This window comes from Sciurus carolinensis, unplaced genomic scaffold (genome assembly GCF_902686445.1).
Source record: "Sciurus carolinensis unplaced genomic scaffold, mSciCar1.2, whole genome shotgun sequence".
NCBI classification, from domain to species: domain Eukaryota; kingdom Metazoa; phylum Chordata; class Mammalia; order Rodentia; family Sciuridae; genus Sciurus; species Sciurus carolinensis.
Window position 1 is genome coordinate 718204 of NW_025920186.1, and position 24214 is coordinate 742417.

At 38.0% G+C, this 24214-nt stretch overlaps 1 protein-coding gene across 1 annotated transcript in view; it reads left to right on the top strand.

Annotated features, from left to right (window-relative positions):
• Ptchd1 (patched domain containing 1) overlaps positions 1–23970 on the top strand; it is a 55415-nt gene extending 31445 nt beyond the window's left edge. The window contains exons 2-3 of the mRNA XM_047537823.1: positions 4059–4719; positions 16553–23970. Coding sequence (XP_047393779.1) covers positions 4059–4719; positions 16553–18207 — 2316 coding nt within the window. The 3' untranslated portion in view covers positions 18208–23970. The remainder of the gene's footprint in view (positions 1–4058; positions 4720–16552) is intronic.
• Positions 23971–24214: the final 244 nt, after the last annotated feature.

The window sequence follows — 24214 nt, forward strand, 5'->3', positions numbered from 1 at the left end:
AGGCTTAAATTAGAATCCTGCTTCTATCTTCCCTTTACTTACTGGGTCATCTTCAGTGACTTATTAAAATTCTTTAAGTCTCAGTTGTTCTATTCTAACTTTAAAATAGAGATGACAATTTAACCATTTCCATAGTGTCTTTGATATTGAATGAGTTTTTTATAATGTTATCATATTTTATACCATTTATTTATTTTATTTATATGTGGTGCTGAGTATTGAACCTAGTACCTCACACACCCTAGGCAAGTGCTCTACCACTGGGCCACAACAGCAGCCCCAGTATATTGAATAATATTTTTAAACTACATAGAAAATACTTAGTAGACTAGTTGGAATTACAATTATCATTCTTAACTTTAAGAGTGATTGGAACAAAGAAACTAACAATTTAAATGGTATGTTCAGAACCTTAGAATGGAATGCCAATTTAACCTGCAGTTCTGGCATCTTTGGCAGTAAATACAATAATAATAAAAATATCATGATCATAATTGACACTGATTGGACTTTACTACTACAAAGTACTTAATGTTGCTTATTATTAGAGTCTTCTCATTGTTTTGGACATTGTATCTCATGATTTTTACTGCATAAGTGCAAGCACACTAAACTTAGGGAATTTATCCTATTACTAACAACACAGATTTGATGAGTACTTATTGGATATGTGTTGAGTGAATACTGGAATCTAAACATAGATTATATATTGATTCACAAGATAGATTCGGACTCCATTAATGGTCAGGACTCTTACCTTTGTGTCATTTTCCCTTCCTTTTCTGAAAGTCTCTTACTCAATTTAATAATAAATTTGTTTGTGAATTGTGGTTACACATTTTGTGGATTATCTGAAGCATAACTTCAATCTCTGACTTGCTTTATGCCCTGTGAATATATCTGACACCACAGTTTAGAATGTCTATTAATGTTTCTGCCATCCTGATCAGGTCTCCTTTAGAAAAGTAAATCAGGGCATTCTAAAACCATGTACAGGCAAATGTTTAGGTAGCACATGCAGTGTGTCTGCCCATGGCTATATAAGAACCCAAGAGTGAATTGGATACTTGATATGTATTCATGAGAACCAAAGATCATAACTGAGTTGTTTTAGAAATCACAGAAAGGAGTCTTGACTCTCACTTCCCAAGCCTTATTATCTCCTCACCTTTTGTCCCACTGAAGAATCCCAAAGACTCCCCTCGCCAGGTGGGAGACCTCAGCCAACACCCCTCTCTGAGTGCTTTGTCACTCTGCATCACCCTGCCACTCAGAAGCAAAAGTGACACACATCCTACCCACCACTCCATCGGATATTCAATGCAGCTGCATCTCATACACAGCAGCTCTGATGCTGAGAGTTAAGAAATCTTCCTTCTCACATCTCAGTAAGGTTCTCATTTTCCAAGACTCCCTCCTATTCTGTGATAGTACAGAGGTGAACATGATGTGTACTTCAGTGTATGGCCCCAGGGGTCATAGCAGTAGATCTACAGACTTAGTAGATCACTGAGTAGTTTACAGCTCCCCACTCAGCAGGGCATGGTCACCTTAGAGAATGGATGGAAAATATCCCTTTGCTATAATTGGGTTCAGTCCTGTGGCTTAACACCATCTTATTTGGCAATCTTTTTTCTCTTGACATATTTGGTAATCACTCTAAGGGAGATTTATTACACTGTTCATGGGAACAAACAATGCACTAAATATTACACATATGCATGCTTTCAATACCACTCCTTTTCTAGTCTATTCTGAATCTTTCCCCAAAGTCTTTCTTTTAACACTAATCAAAATCCCTCATATTTAAATTTAAATTCTTCTTCATTCTTCCTTCTTCCAAAATAACCACGTACATCTTGAAAATTTTTGTAATTAGACTTTTTTTCAGTACAGAGGATCAAATCCAGGCCCTTGATCATACTAGGCAAGTTCTCCACCACTAAGATATTTATATATAAATCCATCCCCAGTTCCAGGAATTTTTTGATCAAAATTGATTGGAGCATTCTTAGAGAAGAATAGATGAAAACACATTTTTTCAGCCAAAATCCACTGGAAGACATTTTGCTGACCATTAAACCCAAACATCAAAAAGTTAGGGTTGTGAAAATAGCCTCCTAGGTTTCTCTGTGAGATGTATGTGTATCGGCAGGCAGAGACAGAGACAGACATACCAAAATATTTCAGCTAAACGTAATACAATAAAATATTTTCTAAACCTCAAATTTGGCACTCTTGAAGAGATATGGGGGAAGGGGACACTGAGAATTTGGATTAACAGCTCATTGCCTTTGCTAACTAAAAGACTTTGACAGCTGGTGCCCCTCAAACATTTTCAAAAAAGCATAATATCCCACTCACCCGAACACACGCACAGCAAGATGTCTTAACAGATAACCCATCCAAAACATATTTGAGAGAAAATATATCCAAGTCATGGAGACATTTAAGGAAGGGTCTACTCGGTGCTAGACACAGTCCTAGATGCACTCATTTACTTAACACTCAACTACGCATCTGCCACTAACTTCATTTTACAGACTGGACACATTTTATACAGAAAAGGCAAAGCCACCATGAGAATAACTAGCTAGCTAGTCAAAACAGTTAAATTGGGGGCCCACGTAGGTATCAACAGCTGAAACAGTTACATGATAACATTTTAAAAGACAGCAATTGGCCCTACTACTTCTATCTCTATGGTTTTCTCAAGCTTCAGTTTTCTCAACTGCAAAATTAATTGTTGAGAGAATTTAAGGTATGTAACACTAACACATAGTAGTAATTCATTTAAGTCACTCCCCCTCCACCACCACACCCTTATTTTCTCATTTTACACAGTTAAATTACACATATTCCTACATATCTGAACTCAGACACTTGTGATTTTTTAGGGGCAAGGCAGTAAAAGCACAAATTCAGGCAAGAACCCTTATTCAGCTGCTGGCATTGCCAATCTAGAGTGTATGCTGAGGGGCTAAAATAGCACAGGTTCTGGAGCCAGACTGCCTGATTTAGCCCAGTCCTGCCTCTTACTATGTGTGACACCTTAGCAAGTGACTTGGCTTCTCTTTGTCTCAATTCCCTCATCTGTAAGATAAGGCTAGTATTCATGCTACATTATAGTTATCTGCAAGAACTGAGTAAACTAATCTGCATAAAGGACCTAGAACTGTGCAGTAGGGGCTATTCAATTAATGTTCATATTCTCATATGTACTTTGATGGTAGACAGATGGTATCTGGGTATAGTAAATTTGACAGGAGGCAAAGGGTAGAGTAAATCTCACTGTGCTCTTTTAACATCATTGCTGTGATACCAGCCAGCCTCTTTCAATTTTGTCTCCCTAACCGTAAATGCAGACAAGGAATGCCAAAGAAAACAAGGGCTCTCAAGGTGAAATTCTTATCTTTTATGGTATAGAGTGATTAGATGAGGAGATTATTTAGCTGCCCTGCAAATTGGCAGCAGGGGCCTGGCCTGCAGAGGAACTCTGCATTCAGAATTATACCTTAGTTCTCTTTTTAAGTCACGTTTTCCAGAGGAAGAGTTAACAGGAGACCTATAAGATTGTTAAATATTATAGACCAATTGGGTCACAAGTAAAGACCATGCAGAAATAATGCTGGTGCTTTAATGCAACACTTGTCAAACTTTAGCTGCATCAGAATCCCCTGGAGGGATTGTGAAAACCCAAATCCTAGGCTCTACCCCAAGAGATTCTGATTTACTAGAACTGGAGTAGGGCCCGAGGATTTTCATTTCTAATAAGCTCTCAGGTTATGCTGATGCTGCTGGTTCAGGGGTAACACTGTGAAAACCATTGGTCAAACATATATTTTGCATTCCTTCTACTTATTTCAGATCTAAGGTTTCAACATTTCATTTGAACGCTTTGGCTTTCATTTGAACACTTTGGCTTTCAGATGGAATAAACGACTCTCCTCTCGGAAAAAAAAAAAACGCAAGAGAAATATTTGAACTCATAGAGTAATGTCACTTCTTAATGTCTAATTTTTAGTAATAAACACTAATTGTCATTTTTTTCCCCATAGTTGCATGCTGCTGTGACCAAGATCCAGGTACCAAGACCTGGTTTTAATTACACGTTTGCCCACATATGTATCCTGAATAATGATAAGACTTGCATCGTGGATGACATAGTACACGTCCTGGAAGAGTTAAAGAATGCTCGGGCTACGAATCGGACCAATTTTGCTATCACATACCCGATCACCCACTTAAAGGATGGTAGGGCCGTATACAATGGGCACCAGCTTGGGGGTGTCACTGTGCACAGCAAGGATCGGGTGAAATCTGCAGAGGCCATTCAGCTCACCTACTACTTGCAGTCAATCAACAGTCTCAATGACATGGTGGCTGAGAGGTGGGAGTCCAGTTTCTGCGACACTGTCAGACTGTTCCAGAAATACAACAGTAAAGTCAAAATGTACCCTTACACATCCTCATCACTGAGGGAAGATTTCCAGAAGACCAGCCGTGTGTCAGAACGTTACCTGGTCACCAGCCTGATCCTGGTAGTCACTATGGCCATCCTCTGCTGCTCTATGCAGGACTGCGTCCGCAGCAAACCCTGGCTAGGCCTGCTTGGGTTGGTAACCATAAGCCTAGCCACTCTCACTGCAGCTGGGATCATCAATCTTACTGGTGGGAAATACAATTCCACCTTCCTGGGAGTCCCTTTCGTCATGCTAGGTAATTACTGCCCTTCATTTTTCTGTTTTCTCCTGTTGATGGTGTTAACTGGGTCCCTAAAAGATCAAGAATAGCCATATAACAATTTGGTTTCATTTATTGTATCTTCATTGTGCCCAGAAGTCCTAGGATCAGTTCCAAAAGGTGCTGGTCATCAGTAAGAAGCAACCTAATCTGGCCAGAAATGTGCCAGAAATGGAAAGACCTGGGTTCCAGCCCTGATTTTCCATTAGGTAGCTGTGTGCATTTAGCAGATATTAATCTTCTCTATGCCCCAGTGTTTTAGGTTGGGCTTCCTCAGAAGCAGACCCTGAGACAAGGATTCAGATACAAGTCATTTATTTGGGAGGCAGGCCCAGAAAGCACCAGTATGGCAATGACAAAGTGAGACAGGAAGGCAGAAAGTTCAGATTGAAGATCAGATTACTCTCCTGGGCACCTGTGGCTCATTCCTGCTGGAGACCTTTGGGAGAAATGGTAGAACACACCTCAAGAAAGGTCCTCCCCTGAGGGATGAGGAAACTGGAATATTTACCCAGAAACCCTACGTGTGATTCATTGAGAGATGCTCCCCAGGGTAGTTAAGTCTTCACCACTTCCCCAGAAAGACTAAGCACACTCCTGCAGCCAAAGAAAGCCCCAGTTGACTCTAGCAAGAAGCTTTCAATAAGCTCAAAACAGTGAATGGGAGGGTTAGAGTTAGGCACTGATAATGTATGCTACCAGCAGTTTCCCCACCTTATGGATAGGGTGGATGTGAGCAGCACACAGAGGACAGCAACATGTGACATCCATAGAAAGGGATTTTTTCCCCTGTTTTTACTATGAACTCAAGAGAATGTTTTAAAAGTAACGGTGATGGTGTGTTTCCAGTGTGTGTTCACTCTAGGGGGCCTTAGGAATTCCCTGACAGAGATAACAGTCAAAACAAAGCCACTGTGGTCATAACATTAGTTGCTTTGTCCATTCAGTAACAGAGATGACGTCCACCCAGCCTGATAACAGAGTTCTATATAGGCCAAGGATTCAAGAAGTTAGCATTCTCCCTTTTTTGTGTCAACTTCTCATCAATTCCTTTAGCAAAATTAAAATGTCATTTGAAATCAGATACTAACATTACAAATGAAGTGGCATTTTTTTGTTGACTGGGAAATAACCATGATTGAGTTCATTAGTATGCCTTCTGCCCTATTTTGGAGTAGTAGAAAAGAATTTGCTCAGGAAATCTCAACTGCATTATGGTTAAATGATAAGCAGGGCTGGTGAGGCTGCAAGGCCACAGAATTACATTCTGCCCTCTGTGCTCTGTGGCCTGAGGGAATTAAGACCTAGTCAATAAACATATACTAGTAGCTTTTGTGGAAAGTGGGGCACTGTGTGAAGACTAAGCAATCTGAGAATTTGCTAGAGCGGTTTACTTGTCACTGCCAAAAACAACAGAGAACAAGATTGCAATACTTCCTCCTGAGTTCAGTCTGTTAAGAGAGCAGCATAACTTCCTTCTTTAAAATAATCCCAAGACTATGTGAGTCAATTCTGGAATACAAGGAGGTGCCTCAAAGAGTGAGTAGGACTGAGTATTAGTAGCTTCCACAGAGACTTGACTCAAGGTTTAAATTAAGATGCTTTGCTCATGATTAGTCACATGCTTAAGTGGTTGGGGGGAGGTAGAAGGAGTTTAGCTTTTCATTTTAAAAATAGTGGTTTTTGTTGTTGCTTTTGCAGGAGGAAGATAAACAGGAATAAGAAAAGGGTGGGGGACTGAAGGGAGATAGTAAGGTTCTTAAGGTGAGGGAAAAAGACTGTCAGAGCTAGAAAAAGGACTATTGCTGCTGGCTTTATGACACTCCAGGTTGTTACCAGTGAGCCTAAAACACATTACAATATTTAAAACTTCTTAAAAATTAAATGTACTACGTAAAATAAAATTATAAAGTTTCTTAGAATTAATTTAAGTAACATAAAATAGCTGTATTCCAAACTTCTTAACATTAATTTTATTATATAAAATAAATCTCAGTATATAATGCTTCTTACAACTTATCTTTGTATTTTTTGAAGTAGCTTGAAATATTTTAAGTAAAAATCAACACAAAAAACAATATGCAACATGTGAGGCATCAGTAGGGTTGCTGGGGCTGCAAGGCCACAGATTTTTTCCTATTCCTATTATGAACTCAGGGGAATGTTTGAACGTGGCGGTGATGGTGTATTCACTCTGAAGGGCTACAGGAAATCCCTGACACAGAAAATGGTCAAAGCAAAGCCACAGTGATCATAGCATAAGTTGCTCTATCTGGATCAGGGAAGGAAGTAAGAGATAGTGGAATGGAATGATGCTGTTAGCACAGGAGCGTTTTAAAAACAAGTCCAGAAATAGTAAGTAGCTCCACAATTCTTCAGAGACCAAGTATCACTGAACTTTACATCAATTCAGAAAAATCAGGCATTTGTAGTGAAAGAACAAGCACTGCAGGTGCCTAATATTCCCTTGTTTGCAATTTGTGAGGAATGTTACATGCATTGATTGTGATGGCAGTTTTCCCTGCTGACAATCAGTGTGCAACCTTTCTGTACATTTTTAACCCAAAGAGTTCTCAAATTACTCAGTCACAACGTGAAAGGAAGCTATACATTTTAGTAGCTATGGCCCATTTGCAATAAATACTTTGTGTGATGTAATGAGTGTTAATATGCTCATAAAACTAACAGTGCCTGGGTTTAGGTTGCTCTTCTGGATTTTTCAGATAAATTCTTCATTCTTGGAGTATGATTGTAAAATGAAATATAAGCAAGAGCAGATTCATAAATGTTGTATTTAAGGCCAATGTTTACTTGTTTTTTGATGATCTGTCCTAAAATGTCAATAAATAGTTCAAATGACCAAGAAGTAATGCAGTGGTAAGGGTTTTATACAAGTCAATTAACTTCCCCATACTTAAATTTGCTTGACAATAACATAATAAGTTCTATGCTTAATCTAAGCAGATTTAAGCAAAATTTCTTGATTTTTAGTATGTTATATAAATACAGTATCAAATCAAATATATTTATGATCTCATTTAGGAGGGAAAATATCTTAGAAAAATTCTCAAATGTAGACATTTTCTTGGCTGTCAATAGGTCTATAATAGATAAACATTGTACATTTAAAATTCAACAGTCTCAGTGTGATGCTGGTCACATAAGGCCAGATTCAGCCACATGCCAAAATGGCAATAGATTTAGAATGGAAAATTTTAAGACCACGTGTGTTATGCAGTATTAATCTGACAAAATTCCAGAAGAAGAATTTGGACAAACTCTGAGAGTTCACCATAATGGGATATGATTGTGTGTTTCTAGCCAAGATGATACGTGACATCTCTGGCAATAAGAATATATCCTACACAGATGAATCATTTTGGCAATGATGTAAGCATAGATACATCATGATTTAGAATGTTTTTAATCAGTGTCATGCATATTAGACAATCCCACTTCTGCCAAAACCTCTGTCCAGATGAGTCACATCAGTTTATTTAGAGCTGAAATCCTAAAAGGTCTACAGTATTATAAATGTTCATTGACATTTTTTAGTTACTATAATTTGGAGAAGAGTTTATTTTGTCTATACTCCATATCATGCATAAAATCACATTCCTTTTTTCCAAACTATATTGATATCAGGTAGTGAAGTACTGAAGTACTTACTGTGTAAATATATGACACTCATCATTTTAATCTGTTATAGAATTTCCTTTAAAGGATGAGAATTTACATCATTGTTCTCCAGTTGGGTATGATTTAAGAAATTGGCATAGGTTTTGTATGTGCTAGCTCTCCTTATAGGCATACTATTTCCACAGCTTTGCTGATCAGACACAAATCAGGAAAGGAATGGAATGTTAGAGAATATAGAAGGAACAGAAGGAAGATTTTTCTTCCCTGTGCATATGGAAAGTTTGTTGCTTCATGTACATTCTGTGCTGCTAAAAGGAGAGAACTGAAGTCATGGTAAAAGATAGTTTGAGTATTAGTTCCTAAGTGGTAATTAATTTATAAGGGTTGCTTTGCATTTATCAAGATACAAAACCCTGGAGATCAGATAAGACAAAAAATACCCTTCAAGCGCCATTTCAAAATGTTTGGAAATTTGGAAGAGTATAAATGTCCAAGAGTGCCCTCTTCCTTCTTAATTATCCAACCAATCCACACAGATTCAAGGATGTGAAAGAAAAAAATAATATGGATTAAGTACTAGGAGAAGAAGAATAATAGCAGGGAAATTTGACTTCTTCCAGTTATGTATGTCTACTAAAATTATCTGTATTTTTAATAGAAGTCAGGTTGGATTCAATTCTTCAAGGATTTGTTCTCATATGATGCCACTTGAAATACAATGCAGCATGAGGAACTCAAAAAAGAGGTTGGGACTAGCCATGGTGGTGCATGCCTGTAATCCAGTGAATTGGGAGGCTAGGGCAAGGGAGGATTACAAGTTTGAGGCTGCCCTCAGCAATTTAGAGAGGCCTTGACTCAAAATAAAATAGAAAAAAGGATTGGGGAAATAGCTTAGTGGTAAAGCACTTCTGGTTTCAATCCCCAGTACCGAAAAGGGGAGGGCTAAAAGTTCTTATGTAAGAATTCAGGTCCACCTGAAAAACTGGAACACTCAAATATTTTTACTCTAAACAAGCAAATTTGAAAGTTTTTTTATATTCTTATATATTCCTAAAGTCAAGAGAAAGATGGGCAGGCAGTGGGGTGATCAGCCAGATAATAATAAAATTTGAATCATCTGAAATTAACAATATCCATCCATTTTTGACCTAGAAAATTGGTACCAACACGCAACCATTTCTGAACTACAAAGTTGATAATTTCATATAGTTCAACCTAATATATGATTGTAAAAATCCATTTTTGGCAACAATGTGACTATCTGAATGACAGAAAAGTCCTCAATTAGAGTGCCATGGAAATATGAAGTATAAATCAGTAGTGTCTAGGGGGAAAAAGTTTATAAGGGTTTTGTTGTTCATACTTTTGTGTACATGTGGTTTAAAATAAGAGTAAATTGATACAATATTTTCAAGGTTTGTTTCCTATCTTTGTTTATAATGATCCATTGTTCTTTGGGGCTAATTTACAAAGAGATTGTGTAATCTAATTTTGTGATTAGTTCTCACCCTTTTATTCTTATGTTCTACCAATCATATTATGGTGAGGGGATGGTGGAGAGAAATGAATTTGGGGAAATAGAACAAAACAAGGTTTATTGTTCCATTCCTAAACATAAACTAAAATAAGACCAGGACAGGGGCAGAGGTCCAAGGAGGCAAAATTCAATTAGGTAGAATGCCAGGGCATTTTGTCTTTGACCCAGGTCTCTTAGGTATTCTCTGGGTGGTCTGTGTACCTGGTCTTGCTCAGGGAATGGGGAAGTGGCAACATAATGAAGGCCAGCCATGCATGCAGCAGAAGGCAATATCAGGGCACTAAGCTGATAAAAATAGACCATGAGGAAAAATACCTACTGTCTACATTTGGACAAGAATCTCAGAAAATCACAGCTAGGCAGTCTTCATCAGTTGTGTCTACAGGAGCTCACAATCCAAGAAAATTCAGTCATTATCAAGAAATCCTGAATTTCACCTAGTCACTATTAGCCAAAAAACAAAATGTAGACAAATGGAACCAAAGAAAGGGATTCTAGACCCTTCTCTGAATTGATTTGTGTGGCAGCATTAACATTGCTCTGCCTCATCAGTAAAATAAATTTCACACCAGCCTACTATTCATCATGTGTATGTGTGTGTAATCTGTGCATAATATATATTATATTTCACATTAGCTATATTAGGTGTCATATGTAATATATGTAATTACCTTATGTTATTCATTTATATTTATACAATGAGTTTATAATATATATTATGCAGTAGATAGTTTGAATGTTTAAATATAAACACCACATATTTCTCTATATATTGTATAGTATATATTCAAGAATTTTATATGAAAATATATAAAATATGCTTGAATAACATGCCATATCTACATTTATTTATATATTATATGTCTTCTATATGAAAAGTGATTACACAATAGCCACTAACATATATTATGGGGCATATTTATACACACTGGTTTTATATAATGCATATACATACAGTATTTAAATACTTCATCTTTAAACAAGGAAGATCTATTAGCAAGTTTGTTTCTTGGACTTTTATTTGCAGTAATCTAGTGAAGGAAAATCATTTCTCAGTTCAAACTCAGTTCCATGATGAGAATTATCAAAATGTTTCAAGTCTCAAGAAGAATAAGATACATATATTCCTTCTGATGTGAGCATCTGTCTTTACTTAAGCGGAGTACACCTTTACTCTTATTCTTAACTGTGAGACAAAACAGGCTGTGATAAACCAAACAATTCAGCTTATAAAGTAAATGTTTATAACTGGCAAAGTGTAATGTAACCCAATTAATGAACTTCTCACTGAAAATAGATGTTACTCAATCTAGACATATATACACTTCAAATTTCTTCTTGAAAAAACAAAATCATTAATTTATGTGGATGTCATTGAAAGAAAAGAATTTTATAAACATAAGCTCCTCAGTGAAGCTTGCCTAAGAATAAAATATGTTTTAAGCAGTGTTTGCTCCTGCATGATATTATGTGGATTTTTAGAAAAATATAGTCATTTCATTTCCATGTATGAAAATTTGGTACTTCCCAGACACTCTATAAATGGCTTCATTGTCTCATGATATTAAATGTTTTTGAACTGAAACTGAGAGATCATCCATCAGCAGCCATCTCACTTCATCTCCTCATCTTCTCAGCCTTTCAAGCTGAGGAAATCCTGTGAGTAGGGAAGGGATTAAAATGTGCAGAGCACTAAAAGGCATCAATCAGCCTCTATGCTATGTCTATGTGGACTGGGGAAAGTGGGGGAATCTAAGCCTGAAGAAAAACCATACTTATAAAATCCAGTTATACAAGTAGATCAATTTGCTTATGGATATTCATTGACAAAACAAATGAAAACAAATCACCCCAACTGCCTCTCATAGCAAAACCATTAAATAAGTTTAAAACACAATTCACTTTATAAAGAACTTTCCAGAGTCATGTCTACTGGGTAAAGTTAGGTTAACTCTCAACTATTTGTTAATGGATTCCTGCCTTAGTGGATTATAAACAACCCTGAAGGTTTGGGCCAGACCCCAGAAAAGAGTCTGGGTAAGAATGATATTTAATCTGTGAGTATGCTGGAGAGTTCCCCTTAGTGACTGGAGGATTAGCGAGTTGAGTTTCTTCTACCAGCAGTGTTAATTATCATCTGTGTTGCTTTTTCTTTTCATTAGCTGCAAAGCCTGAAAGTTCACTGTACATAAATATACAAAAAAAAATCTTTGAAAAGAAGAATTATTAGCTTAAATTCTTTAGCATTTGATTTCACTAGATGACAGTCCCAAAGTCTAATTCTAATAAAGTTAATAAAAGCAGGTTCCTTTTTAAAATCATATTTCTTTTTTGTATTTTTTTAGTTATTGATGGATCTTCATTCATCTATTTATATGTGGTGCTGAGAATCGAACCCAGTGCCTCATGCACGTAAGGCAAGCGCTCCAATGCTGAGTCACAACCTCAGTCCCTTAAAATCATATTTCTGATACAAGTTGTATCTGAACATTGGTGAAGAGCTTTACAATCCTTACTCCAGGGCCTGGCTAAAAGCCCACGATGCCTCAAAGCAATCACTCATGATAACTAGAACTTGAATCTGTGAGTGTTTGTGTCTTAAAACATACTGATATGCATGTGTTCTAATGTGTGTAATAATACAGACATGCCATGTAACAAAAATAGAAACAAAACATCTTGAATGTGCTTTTAAAAGACGAACAAATCTCTATCTTCAAATTTGATAGAATACATATATTTTGTTTAACAGTTCCCTTTGGCAACAGATCAGCCTTTACTATGACTGTAAGAGGAGGAATATTCTGGGATATCATGGGTCCTGAAATCTTCACTATGATACAGTCTTTTACTTCTAGGTCTCCGGCTGTGACCTATCCCTTTGATAATGAGGTATGATTTCCATTACCACCATAGGGCCCCTGGTCACCAACATAAAAATCTGCTTGGAACTTCGTGTTTAGGCAGCTTTCCCGTGCCTATCTCTGTAAACTCAGCTACCAGGGAATCCTTGTGAACAGACTTGGAACATATGTCACAACTGATGCTTTGTGATGATGATATAGGCCCCATAGATTTAACAGAGAATCTTATAGAGCTCCTACTTCATAGAAAACTTTTTAAACTAGAGTGCAAAGCAAACAGTAATACTTTCACTTTTAAAAGTGCCTTTTTAAAATGAGGGAAACAATAGTCAAACCTCAGAAAAGTATCTTCAGTCTACATGCAGTATGTTTCCCTACATTTATAATATTTGACCTCAGAGTCCTGCCTGCTAGATTCCAGCTCCAATGTTAAGAGTACTGTAGATGATGGTAATGCTAAAGAAGAGACCCACTCTCTGAGATAGAAAAGTAGAAAGGAACAGAAACTATCAAAAACTTTCTTCTCTGCCTTGCCTTGACTGATCTGCCCAGTTTCTAGGGTAGCTGTAAAAGTAAGGCCAAGGCTGACCACAGGAAAAACTGTGAAGAAGCTACTCTATGAAATTCTCTTACCTGTCATTCCCATTTTTTTCAGTGCTGGGGATTAAACCCAGGGCCCTGCACATGCTAGACGAGTACTTTACCACTGAGCTGTATGCCTATCACCACCACTTCCTCTTCACTCCTTTCCCATTCCCATTCTCTGTCCCATTTTTCAGACCTAAAGGGAAGCTGCTTCAGTAGACCACTTCCCAGAGAAGTTTGCATTTCAAAGGATATTTTTGAAGGCCAAAACCAAAGGGAATTCAGCTATAATTCCCAGAAGAGCAGGGATTTGATATATGGGGGGGAGGGGCGAATAGTATGGAGAATGAGGAGGGTATTTCTCATGTCCTAGGGTTCTTGGAATGTGTCTCTCTTTGAGTCCAAGCCAGGAATCAGGGTCTTCTCAGTTTCATTTTCCTTTAGGGTAACAGACTGAACTCTTAGCATAAATACCCAGCTGTGAGCCAGGTTTAGTGCCAGCGAGGTACTCCAGGCTGTTAATCCCTAAGAGGTACCTGCAGCTCTGTTGGCATTCATCCCTCACTTGACTGAGCTACAGGATGAAGGCTCAGTTATAGCATCAGCAATTGTCCTAGAAATCCAAAGGACTCTTCTAGGTGGCAAGGTCAAGGTTGACTAGCAGCAAATGCTGAATGATCAGATAGAAGATGCTTTCTCAGGGCCTGCTCTGGTCTCTGTGAGGATCTGAACACATATACCTAGCAAGAGGAATGAAGGAAAGGCATTTTTCCAAAAGTCCCTAGAAATAAAATTAGAATTCCCTTTGAAGCTACCCTAGAACGAAAAACATGCAAAAAGAGTCAGGACTCAATAAAAAAAAGATCAAACTACAGAAGGACCAGCATTTTAAATGCAGCAACAGAACTCAAGAGACAAATTAACAGCCTATTTCTAACTTTCCTTGAGTTTGAATATTTTCATTCTGGACCCTCAAGCCTCTCTCTTCTCATCTAATAGCTCTATTCATTCAAATTTATGTTTTCAATTAACTTCTAAGATTATTTAACAGTGAGGTAAGAAAGGGATTCTTGGGCTGGGGAGATAGCTCAGCTGGTAGAGTGCTTGCCTCAGAAGCACAAGGCCCTGAGTTCGATCCCCAATACCGCAAAAAAAAAAAAGAAAGAAAGAAAGGGATTCTTAGTGTATTTTCCAACAAGGGTCATCATAAAATATCACGCTTATTTTAAAAAGGACTGCAAAAGAGATTTAAATTCTACTATATGATCAATTTTAATTCTGCTATTTGCCTCTTACTATATTTAATGAGTAAGTACTAAAGCCTTGCTTTAAACTACTCTTGTTTCCAGCAACTAAACACTACAAAACTATTTGCCATTTCAGCAACCTCTTGAAGTGTGTTTTACCTTTCAAAGCTTACTTGCTCTACATGTGTTCATATAAAATGGTAATATTGTTTCCCCAGAGTGCTGATGCCTCAGAGGTATTTCTTACTCTTTTTATCAATTCATTGTCAAGGAATGGTCTACTTTTAATGAAGTTAGTTGGTTCATCCTGCAGTGGAAACAGATTTAATGAATAGTTTTCTCTCTTGAAAATAGACATTAACTACCTAAAACATAATTAACAACAGGATGCCAGTCAACAAGTGCACTTTTTACTTCATGTCTGGGGAGTTTATATGCCTCCAATTTAATAGGGGTCACAGTGCTAGTTATGAAATTGATAATCTTGACCTGCACTCCAAAAGTGGCTATAAAATGATTCCTAGTAAATTAAGATGAATGCCAAATCCCACTGTGGAAGCAGGTCAATATAATCACTATGAAATAGGCATTCAGGCTCAAGGTTAGGAATTCACAATAAGGATATAAATATCAGGCAGGGCACAAGGGAAGATGTGAGCTTGGTTATTGTACACACAAGATAACAGTGACTCACTTCACTCATATTATGCTTGGCTGGATATTTTAAATTCCTTTTTAAAAACAAGACTATTGTACCACAGTGTAAAGGTTTTATTATCCTCAATAATGGGATTGAATATGCCAAGGCATGGAAGCAGAAAATTAAATCTGCTGATTCCAGTGCCAACACAGGAGTTATTGAAAACTGCAACAGGTCACTTTGGTTGGCTTTCCAATGCTGCAGTGGCCTGGAAACCCAGAGAGGTACAACATGAAAGTGTCTAGCTCCAGCCAGGAGAGGTGGCAGAAGTCATGTTAGATCTCCCAGGGAGCAGAATTGAGTCAGAATATGGATACTTACTATACCTCTGCTATTCCAGTGTTGCTGGAATACTAATCAGGGAGGCAGAGGCACTAAGTAGTTAAGGAGACAGGTTACTGACCTGGCTCTCTCCCACAGAGACCACCATCAAATAGTACAGAGAAACCAGTAGAGTCACTGCCTGCTTGATGTGTCATCTACGAACAACCAAAATTGATCAAACAAATCCCTAAAGACAAAATTCAAGTCATAAACCTTCAGTCTGAACTCTAATTTTTAAAAATAGGAAGGAGAGTTCATATGAATCTTGTTCCTTCTATATATTCTTCCCCCTTTCCTCTTCATTCAAACTTGTTCCTACTTATTTTGCTTCCCTCTGTTTCTCAGATTTATTACTTTCTGCCCTGATATTTGGGGAGGATAAAAAAGAGGCTATGATTTAGTTTCCTGTCAAGACTCTAACTAAATACAGTGCCTCTTTCTCACTAAAGCTCTCTACTTCGCTAATTTTAAAAGAAGTGATGGGGCATTAACTCAGAACCCTCTGCCCACTGCCTTCCTCTGTGCTGACCCCTAGCCAGACCTATGGGAATAGAAAAGAATGATTAGTGTCAATTAATCAAACTGTGCCAATAACCCTAAGCTGTTAATGTATATAGTTCCCAAGAGACATAGGCACAGGTCTACTCAAATTTCTACAGGCAAATGTTCAACCAGTTTTCTTAAGCCAGAAGGGAACATGAAAGAAGATGCTTGCTCCTCCTGCTGCCTGTTCACATCCATTAACACTTACGATTCATCAAGCACAGGTTCATCTCCCCAGAGGAGAAATCATTGGCATTTACAAACCTGCCAACACCAGGGCTAGTTATATTTCCCATGATCAAGTTGGTTCCCCTCTTAAAAGAGATTAGTTCGTTAAACTTTTGCTCTGGTCTCTTTCTGCCCCCCTCAGGTCATGGACTATATGGGACTTTTGAAATGTTATCCTCCTGGAGGAAAACTAGAGAAGACCAACATGTTAAGGAGCGAACTGCAGCAGTCTATGCAGACTCCATGCTCTCCTTTTCTCTCACCACTGCCATGTACCTGGTCACCTTTGGCATAGGGGCCAGCCCTTTCACAAACATTGAGGCAGCCAGGATTTTCTGCTGCAATTCCTGTATTGCAATCTTCTTCAACTACCTCTATGTACTCTCGTTTTATGGTTCCAGCCTGGTGTTCACTGGCTACATAGAAAACAATTACCAGCATAGTATCTTCTGTAGAAAAGTCCCAAAGCCTGAGGTATTGCAGGAGAAGCCGGCATGGTACAGGTTTCTCCTGACAGCCAGATTCAGTGAAGACACAACTGAAGGAGAGGAAGCGAACACTTACGAGAGTCACCTATTGGTATGTTTCCTCAAACGCTATTACTGTGACTGGATAACCAACACCTATGTCAAGCCTTTTGTAGTTCTCTTTTACCTTATTTATATTTCCTTTGCCTTAATGGGCTATCTGCAGGTCAGCGAAGGGTCAGACCTTAGTAACATTGTAGCAACTGCGACGCAAACCATTGAGTACACTACTGCCCAGCAAAAGTACTTTAGCAACTACAGTCCTGTGATTGGGTTTTACATATATGAGTCCATAGAATACTGGAACACTAGTGTCCAAGAAGACGTTCTAGAATACACCAAGGGATTTGTGCGGATATCCTGGTTTGAAAGCTACTTAAATTACCTTCGGAAACTCAATGTATCCACTGGCTTGACTAAGAAAAATTTCACAGACATGTTGAGGAATTCCTTCCTGAAAGCCCCCCAATTTTCACATTTTCAAGAGGACATCATCTTCTCTAAAAAGTACAATGATGAGGTTGATGTAGTGGCCTCCAGAATGTTTTTGGTGGCCAAGACCATGGAAACAAACAGAGAAGAACTCTATGATCTCTTGGAGACCCTGAGGAGACTGTCGGTCACCTCCAAGGTAAAGTTCATCGTCTTTAATCCATCTTTTGTGTACATGGATCGATATGCCTCCTCTCTGGGAGCCCCCCTGCACAACTCCTGCATCAGTGCTTTGTTCCTGCTCTTCTTCTCGGCATTCCTGGTGGCAGATTCTCTGATTAATGTCTGGATAACTCTAACAGTTGTGTCTGTGGAGTTTGGAGTGATAGGTTTTATGACATTATGGAAAGTAGAACTGGACTGCATTTCTGTGCTATGCTTAATCTATGGAATTAACTACACAATTGACAATTGTGCTCCACTGTTATCCACATTTGTTCTGGGCAAGGATTTCACAAGAACTAAATGGGTAAAAAATGCCCTGGAAGTACATGGGGTAGCTATTTTACAGAGTTACCTCTGCTATATTGTTGGTCTGATTCCTCTTGCAGCTGTGCCTTCAAATCTGACCTGTACACTGTTCAGGTGCTTGTTTTTAATAGCATTTGTCACCTTCTTTCACTGCTTTGCCATTTTACCTGTGATACTGACTTTCCTGCCACCCTCTAAGAAAAAAAGGAAAGAGAAGAAAAATCCTGAAAACCGGGAGGAAATTGAGTGTGTAGAAATGGTGGATATCGATAGTACCCGAGTGGTTGACCAAATTACAACAGTATGATAGTGTCTGTTTGGTGTATTTTCACCCTAGGTCTTATCAAGAGCAAAGAGATTATGTTAATGAAACAAATTCAAAGTCGTTCCCTTTTTTTAAGGACAAGAAACAGGCATTGCAAAAAAAAGTAAAGAACAAGGGGGGTAATGGGTATGGCATATTTTCGATCTTTAAAACAAAAGGGTTGTTATAAGAAAGAATTTGCACACACACACACACACACACACACACACACACACACACATATCCACACACACCCAAGGTGACTTAAGAGTTTCTTAAGCTAAGATCAATAGAAGAAAGCTTATTAATGAGCAGGATCCTATTTTATCTACTCTGCAGATATTGCTAGTATTGTGATAAAAGCAACTGATTGAAAGGTCAGCTGCCAAGGCAGAAATAGCTTCAAGCATTATCCAAACAAGGCTTCCAAAACTTATGCACAGCAGTACTTCTACCAGGGTCTATAGTTTGAGGTCTTGGCTATCTCAGCTGGATTCCCAGTACCTAAGGAGATGCTTGTGAAAGTTCTGATCAGCAAAAAGCAAGCCAGAGCCTTGGAAGCAGACATGGTAGTGACCATCACTCATAAACTGAAATTGAATCACCCTTAAAAATCATCTTATGAGGCAATTTGGTTGTCGAGAATTAATTTATCATAGTTCCCCAATGATACACTTTTAACACTTGTATATTTTGTTTAATACATCTGAAAACCAATGATAACTCCAGCATCACAGAATTAGAGCACTTCTATCCTGGAATATTTTATCACTTGTCACCAAATAGGTCTGTATTGTTAGTTACAGCTTTTAGCAGGAGGCTATGGGGACATAAAACCACAGAACCAAACCCAAGTACCTGGCATGATGGGAAAAATTAGGTGACTAATCGAACCTAGAGACAGTGTCTTCATTGTAACAACAACAAAAATATATAGCCACCTGGTACAGCTGTTTGTAGTTTTGCCCTATATGTATTTTTGCATGGATCCCCAGAAACAACATCTGCCCACACTAAGAAAAGGAAAATGAAAACTGAAATGGTTATCTGCCATAGCTTCCAACTTACAATACCAGTCTGCATTTGCTTTGAGACATGACTTCTCAGAGACATAGAAGGGAGGGAGGCTCTTCAGTAATTCTAAGGTCTAACACTGAGAAACTTTGTAGAAGTGCAGGGAGATAAAGGAGCAAAAGGAAAACAAATGGAAATTACTGGAAAAGTGATCACTGATACAAATCTATCAGTGACAGCAATGAACTTTTCCTATTAAACTGGCTGAACCTCACTTTCCTGGTCTCCCAACACACCATTTTTGCTGCCCCTCTACTTCATCACCAGGCCCTTCTTCTATACATTAACAAGTCCAGATATTTACACTGTTGACTTGTAGTACATCTATAAGAGAAATGGTTCATAGATCTAAAAAGAAATGGTTTGACCTGAAGAGGATGTATATGCTACCACAGACCCCTACATTTTTTCAATCTACAAAACCGAAGCTAAACCAAGTTACATTTGAGGTAAACTTCTACAGTATTTTTCCATTTTAAAGATCTAGCTTCTTTAGAAATAGTGGTATTTCCTCAAAGCATCTTACCTTTCTGAACTTTAGTAAACATACTGTACAACTTCCCCATCCTCCACAGAGGAGGAAACTGAGACCTAGAAGAACAAAGTAACTCATCCAGGTCATACCACTAGAGAATTTCCTCATTTCAGCATGACTAAGACAGGGCAGATCAATTTGTTTTTCTCATAAGACAGCTTTACCCCCCTGCTTGAATATATTTCGAAGATAGAACACAGGACTTTATTGGCCACAGGGCAGAACTTTCTTAATGTTTGAGATTTAGGTTTACCATTGTCTTTCTAAATAGCCAAAAAAAAAAGCAAGCCCAAATGATTCACATGTAACAACACCAAGTTTAAACCTGTACTTTCTGTTTCATGTACTGTTCTCCATACAGTTCCTAATACTGTGCAGGGGATCATAGCTAGTGTATTACACACTTGTTCAGTCTCCCCTGCAGACACACTAAGTGATCATACACTCAACAAGAATATAATGAGCTTTAATCTGAGGACAAGTACAGTCCTCACAAAGGGCAAGTTTGCATAATAGATCTTCAATCAATTCTCTCTCCTAGGCGCCTGCAACCAGGCTATTATTTATAAAACATAACTGAAGAGGGAATTGGTTTTATTCTTAAATCACATGTTGCTAAATCATTTTCTGAACAGTGTGTTCTAAATCAGCCATTGATTTAGTGTCAGCCAGGTGGAGCACCACAGCTTAAAGTAACTCCACAAAACTGACACAACACACACAACAATTAAGTGGATTTTGTTGAGAATTTAATCATTCAATTTTGTCAACCAGAATGACTTACTGTGGAACTTTGGTTTATGACAGATAGTAGTTTTCCAACTTGATTGAGTCTCTGTATACCCTAGAACATTGTATTTTTAAATGAAGGGCATTTTCAAACTTGTCAACTTCTCTTTTCAGCACTTGTAATCAAGGCTTATGAAATTCTGACTGTGAAATGAATTTTTTCTATTGGGGGACTATGCATGCCAAGATTTGTTATTTGTTGTTAGATAATTATTATTTGTTAATATTGACTACTAATTATTGCTCTGACAGCATTGGTTTAGCCTCACCATGGAGAAGACACTTTAGAAATATCTCAAAATCACATTTCCATAAAATTTAAGTCTTTACATCATGAAGTTTTATTTTTTGAATTGCTACAAAGAGAGAAGGAATGATCCCAGCAAACACTTGAAGTTCTTTCCTTTCAATTAATTCCAACCAAGACATTAATGTCCACTTTACCAAAGAAACTTATTTGGTTGGTTTTGAGTTGGTGTTTGTTGTTTGTTTACCAAAGAAAATATTCCACTCATCAAAAATATTTCTCCTGGTCAACTAAAAAACTGTGATACTTGGGATTTCTTGGCCTTCATAAGGAAAATAAGAAAAACCAAGGTAAGAGTTATGATATTCTCTCACTTAGTGAAATTCAGCAGAAGATGTAAATTCACAAGGAACTTAGGGTTTGAAAGAAAGAAAATGATACTTGAAATAGGGCATTGTTCAGTCCTATAGCAATGTTCCAACAAGTAGCATTAAGACTCCTCAGGCTAAAAGAAGTACAGTTTATTCCAGAGAAAATATAAGAAACCATCATGAAAAATTCCTCTCCATTGTTCCAGCTCATAAGTTTTGAGGGTTTTTTTTTTTTTTTTTAGTGTTTGTGTTTTAGTTCGTGGATTTTGTTTGTTTGTTTGTGTTTGCTTGTTTTGCTCCTGTCTTTCCTACCACTTTTACCCCTCAATTTTCAATTAGAAATGAAATAATCATATGCATCCTCCATGGCCACAGTTATTTATGCAATATACTGCTGTACACAAGATCCTCGAGAACCCTTTTATTTTAAATAACCACCACTCAGTTGTAAGTGGCATTCTGGGACCATGACACTACTTTCATCCAACCTTACAAGCAGATTTTGGCTACCTCCCTCACAGGAACAGGCGAGATGGAGCACTGCCTTAGGGGAGTTGTCTGAGGCAGAATGTCTTTGACACAAATGGTATCCTCCTCATAATACCTTTATTCCTTTGGATTTCATTAAAGTATCCCTACAGCTTGCAGTAGTGCTTGATCTCTATGCATCTCTGTTTTCTCATCTGTAAAATGGGGGTAATAATTATAGTAAATGTCTTTAAATTCAGAAAATATTGATTGCCTAATATCACCCATGTACTGTTCAAGAGACTGGAGATACAAGAGTGAACAAATCAGATAAAAAATAATCCGCCCTCTTGAGTTGACATTTGAGTGATGTTTGCTGAGAGGATTAAGTGAGATGACATATGGAAAGCACTTGTAGCAAAGCCTGGCAAAGAGAACTCAAGACATTATTATTTTTAACTTTTCAATCTCATCCAGTAGCACCAGGATATAAAACTACAGAGAAATAGACCTGAGCCCATGATTAGGGCTATATAAAGATGCAATAGATTGCCACAGAAAATCATTAATTCCTGGTCATTTTAGGGCATTTAAAATTAGACTGGATAACCATTTAGTGGGGCAATTGTAAAGGCGATGCAAGCCCTGGATGTTGAGGTTAGAATCTAAATTTTGAAAAATGGGATACAGGCACTTGGGGTAGGCAATGGGAATGGGACAGTGATAATTATTTATTAACTATGCCTGGCTTGTCTGAAGATATTTGAATATTCCTTTTGAGTGATTTGCTTTTAAGTTTTTGCTAAATAAAATGTACCAGGTATTTGAAGATGAAGTTCCTATTTTTTAAAGCATGGTAAAGTTACAGTACAAAGGAAAATATTAAATTAGTACTATGTGGATTAGTTGGCAAAGAACTGAGAATAGATAAAGCCAACACATTGCAGAGTTCCTCCCTGTGGTGGTTACAACTGTTTATTTCTGTTTCATGCCAGTTCAGGAGAAAGGAAAGAGGAAAGTGAATGAGCTAGAATCTGTTCACCTGAATAGGCAGTCTCAGGATGTCCTCCCCAGCATGCCTCACATCTGCCCCCCTCACATCTGCCCCCTCGCATCTGCCCAGGTGATCTGTTTGAAGTCCTCTTTGATATCTATGATGGAGCCATGCAAGGAAGAGGAAGTGAGATGACCAGAGAGCTATGGCCTCTACAGATTTTTTAGTAAGATAAAAATTAGTACCACAAGAGTTCAGAGGAGCCTGCCTGGTGGGAAAAGAAGGCTTCTTTTCAGAGTACAAAGAAAGCAATGTGTACCAAGGAGGCAACCTGCACAGAAACCTTGGTGGAAGGAGTGATGTTCATGTGGAATCTGCCAGTTTCTTCTCCCTCCAGAATGTTGTCACCAGATGAATCTTTGGGTAGAAATAAGCCTATCCACCCCCCTTTTTCACCTGAGAAAACTGAAACCTGCAGAAGTAAAATTATGTTCAGAGCTAGTTAGAAGCAGATGCAGGACTGTAACTGAAGTCTAGTTCGTAGTCTGTTCTTTCTCCATTCTGCCACTTTACTGCCAAATTCTATATATCAAAATTTGGGGTTTTAATCTGGGGGTCATGAATGAGTTGTGGTAGGGAGGAACTCAGAGCTCCCTAAAATTAAATTATATGCAAATATGTGTGTATATGTTCAATATGTGTATTTTCCTAAAGAAAGGGTTCATAGTTGTTATCAGATTCCAAAAGAGGTCTGTGACCCTAAAAGGGTAAAGACCACTGTCCTAAACTAATAAAGACCTCATTGGGAGTGTGATCCTGGTGTCCTCGTTTTGGCTAATGGGCAATTAAGAACTTCTCAACCATCTTTTCTCCAAGGAGCCAAAAATGCTTCCAAATATACGTTTCTTCATGCCAAACCCAGTGCCTACTTTTGTTCACTTATCCGTTATTCATTTTTTCAGTCATTCATTTGTTTATTCTGCAAACATTTTCAGTGCCAATTTATGTTTCAGCATCAGCTAAACATGCTGTCCAGGGCAGGATCAGGAAAGGACCCCTCTTGCACTGTGCCCTTGTTCATAGAAGGAATACCAGGTTGCATTCTCACTGTTGCAACAATACATAGCTTTAAAAATATAAGAACCCCTGCCACAAACACAGTGGTCAGCCAACAAAATCAACATATGAAAGTATGCCCTGTCAAAAAAAAAAAAAAAAAGAACAGGGAAACTTCCAGTTTTTATAGTTACATTCTACTTGGTAGTAGCATACCACTCCTTGGAAGAGCTACTCTCACATGAGCCCTATTCTGAAATGTGTACACCAGGCATACTTACTTGCACACTCTTGTAGTGGCTGACTCTCTAACAAACAAGGAGAGAATAAATCTCATTCATCTTGATAATATATTAGTGAGCAAGTAAGAAATCATGGTCACAGACAGATGGATACATTAAACACAGATGTGTCTTGGACACAGATATGCAAATAGAAGCCCAGTTCTCTTGATTACTAGTCAGAAGCTAGATATA